The sequence below is a fragment of the Nothobranchius furzeri genome, chromosome 4 (genome assembly GCF_043380555.1).
Source record: "Nothobranchius furzeri strain GRZ-AD chromosome 4, NfurGRZ-RIMD1, whole genome shotgun sequence".
Taxonomy (NCBI): domain Eukaryota; kingdom Metazoa; phylum Chordata; class Actinopteri; order Cyprinodontiformes; family Nothobranchiidae; genus Nothobranchius; species Nothobranchius furzeri.
In genome coordinates, this window is record NC_091744.1 from 64106917 (window position 1) to 64109878 (window position 2962).

At 39.7% G+C, this 2962-nt stretch overlaps 1 protein-coding gene and 1 long non-coding RNA gene across 3 annotated transcripts in view; one reads left to right on the forward strand and one right to left on the reverse strand.

Annotated features, from left to right (window-relative positions):
- The window catches only part of LOC129153560 (uncharacterized), a 3338-nt gene extending 3240 nt beyond the window's left edge, over positions 1-98 (reverse strand). The window contains exon 1 of the long non-coding RNA XR_008559544.2: positions 1-98. This exon is cut by the window's left edge and continues 131 nt beyond it. This is a non-coding gene — a long non-coding RNA (uncharacterized lncRNA).
- The window catches only part of LOC107388640 (probable phospholipid-transporting ATPase IM), a 15010-nt gene extending 12386 nt beyond the window's left edge, over positions 1-2624 (forward strand). For both annotated transcript variants that reach the window (XM_070550336.1, XM_054732943.2), the window contains 6 exons: positions 660-883; positions 960-1043; positions 1154-1399; positions 1482-1620; positions 1698-1828; positions 1933-2624. In XM_070550336.1, coding sequence (XP_070406437.1) covers positions 660-883; positions 960-1043; positions 1154-1399; positions 1482-1620; positions 1698-1828; positions 1933-2256 — 1148 coding nt within the window. In that variant the 3' untranslated portion in view covers positions 2257-2624. The remainder of the gene's footprint in view (positions 1-659; positions 884-959; positions 1044-1153; positions 1400-1481; positions 1621-1697; positions 1829-1932) is intronic.
- Positions 2625-2962: the final 338 nt, after the last annotated feature.

Below are 2962 nucleotides of genomic sequence, written 5' to 3' on the forward strand. Positions count from 1 at the left end.
AAATCATTTTGCTTCTGCTGCTATGGTCTGTCTAGGCCAGTGGTTCTCAATCCTGGTACTGGAGGGCCAATAGGTTTTAGTTTTAGTTGTTTATCTGCTTCAACACACACACACACACCTGTGCTGCAGCTCATCAAGCTTTGCAGATGCCTGTTAATTACCTGCTGATTGAAATCAGGTGTGTTGCAACAGGGTTAAAACTAAAACATGCTGGATATCAGCCCTCCAAGACCAGGATGGAGAACCACTGGTTTAGGCTATCCCTCGCTTGCCTCCGAAGGTATAACAGTGACTGGTTATGTCCCTTATTCTGCTTTGGTCTTTGTATGAATCGCACTGGGACAGAAAGAATGAGTCTAAGCTGAAACATATTTTATAAAATGGACTTCTGTGCAGCATTGAAAAGACTAAATGTTGAGAAAATTTTTTTTTTCTGTTAGAAGTCAAACTTCATTACAAAATTGCCTCATTTACATTGAGTTACTGACTTTTTCAGAAATAAGAACATCTAGGTATTTCAAGCCTAGCAGACTTTTCTTCTGCAAATCAAAACTTCAGCATGTGTCTGGTTTAGAGTACTATCACTAATCTATTAGTGTCAATTAAATTTTCTTTCACAATGTTTTAAGGGCCGTGACCCCCTTTATGTGTTCTCTCAGCTGCTCACATCGGCGTTGGCATCAGCGGACAGGAGGGGATGCAGGCCGTTCTGGCGTCGGATTACTCCTTCGCTCAGTTCCAGTACCTGCGGAGGCTGCTGCTGGTTCACGGACGCTGGTCCTACTTCAGGATGTGTAACTTTTTAGGCTATTTCTTCTACAAAAACTTTGCCTTTACCCTGGTTCACTTCTGGTACGGCTTCTTCTGTGGTTTCTCAGCGCAGGTAAGAAGACAGAACTTGTTGTGGAACATGTTTGTTGAAAGTGCCAGTAGGTAGATAATGGGTTTTCTTTCCATAGGCCGTGTACGACCAGTGGTTTATCACCTTATTCAATATTATTTATACTTCCTTACCAGTACTGGCAATGGGACTTTTTGATCAGGTAACTAATACAGTTTTTGCAAACTTTGTTTGCAAATGGTTTCCTTTAATTCCTATCATAACATGGCTTTCTAATTATTAACAGAATATAACATGTTGTGTTTTTTATAGGACGTCAACGACCAGAACAGCCTTCGCTACCCAAGCCTTTACAAACCCGGCCAGCAGAACCTCCTCTTCAACAAACGGCAGTTTTTCCTCTGCACGCTGCAGGGGGTGACTACATCCTTCCTGCTCTTCTTCATTCCCTACGGAGCCTTCTCTGCTGTGGTAAAAGAAGATGGGTCCAACTTCTCAGATCAGCAAACATTTGCTGTCACCATAGCGACCACATTGGTTATCGTTGTAAGTGTTCAGGTGAGTTTCTTAATAAACAGATGTAGTGTCATAAATGAAAACGAGACTCTACGATCAATTGTGTGATGTTTTCTACCAACAGATTGGACTCGACACCCACTACTGGACAGCTGTCAATCATCTCTTTGTTTGGGGGAGTTTGATTGTGTATTTTGCCATTTTGTTTTCAATGCAAAGTTATGGCTTATTTGGGCTTTTTCCAAATAATTTCCCATTTATTGGTGAGTTTAGCTCAGTGGGACATTATTGATGGATGGAAATGATGCGTAAATAACTTTGGGTTTGTGTCTCGTCACAGGCGCAGCCTATAACTGTCTTTCAGAGAAGGGGGTGTGGTTGGTGATCCTCCTCACCACCACAGTGTGTGTTGTGCCCGGTTTAGTAGTTAGCTTTCTGAAAGTGGACCTCTTCTCAACTTTAACAGATAAGGTAAAGCAGCTGTGATGGACAGGAGCAGCTCTACTCTTCTCGTACAAAATGCCTAAATATTAGATTTTAATAATTGATAAGAAAATGGCCACTGTGGTTCACAGGTTCGCTATTTACAGCAGTCCAGGAAGAGGCACGGCCCGCAGGAGCAGAGCCTGAGGAGAGTCCGCAGGACAAGCTCCAGGCGCTCCGGCTATGCCTTCTCCCACCAGCAGGGCTACGGAGAGCTGATCACCTCTGGCAAAAACATGAGAAGGAGCACAGTCTCGTCTGCTTGCTCCCTGGAAAAAACAACAAATGGCTCCAACTGGATAGGAAATGTGCTAAAGAGAAAGAATGAAGTTTCCTGCAGCTCCCAGGAATTCATAGCTGCACCAGAAGGCAACTCCAGTGCCACAAAGACTCCAAGGCAACAGCAAACAGACTGAACTCTTAAAGTTAATCAGTCAGAATAGAATCCCATATTTATGGATCTGATAGACCCAAGCACAAGCTACGAGTGTCCTTCATTTGAGTAACAATAGACTCAAATCGTCAACACAAATGTACCTCATTTTATATCAGTATGAACTGTGAATGTTATATCTGAGGGATCCAGTCCTAGTGTCTGCATACAAAAACAAACTATTTTTTATCTGTTCCACACAGAAGAAATCAAAAATAATTTCAGAAAGCACAAAGTATTGCGTTTAATACTATGGGGTGCCATTTGTAAAGTGAAACAGTCATAACTTAACGGCAGTATTTTGGATTATTTAGCCTGTCATAAGAAAAATAAATGGGAGTTAATTTTTCATATTTTCACTATGTTATTCATACATTTATAAATGTTAAAGATCCTAAATTAAATATTTAGCTTGCTAACTATTTAGAGTTAAATAATTATTTTATAAACTAAATATTTAGGTCAGACCTACATATTTTGTTAGAAAATAAATATTTAATTTGGAGCTAAATACTTAGTTTGTAAACTAAATATTTACTTTATAAAGTAAATATTTAGCTCCAAAATATTTAGTTTACAAAGTAAACATTTAGATCCCAGCAAAATATGTATTATGGGGCTATACCTAAATATTGAACTTGCAAAGTACATTTTTACCTTCAAAATAAATATTTAGCTGGGATCTAAAT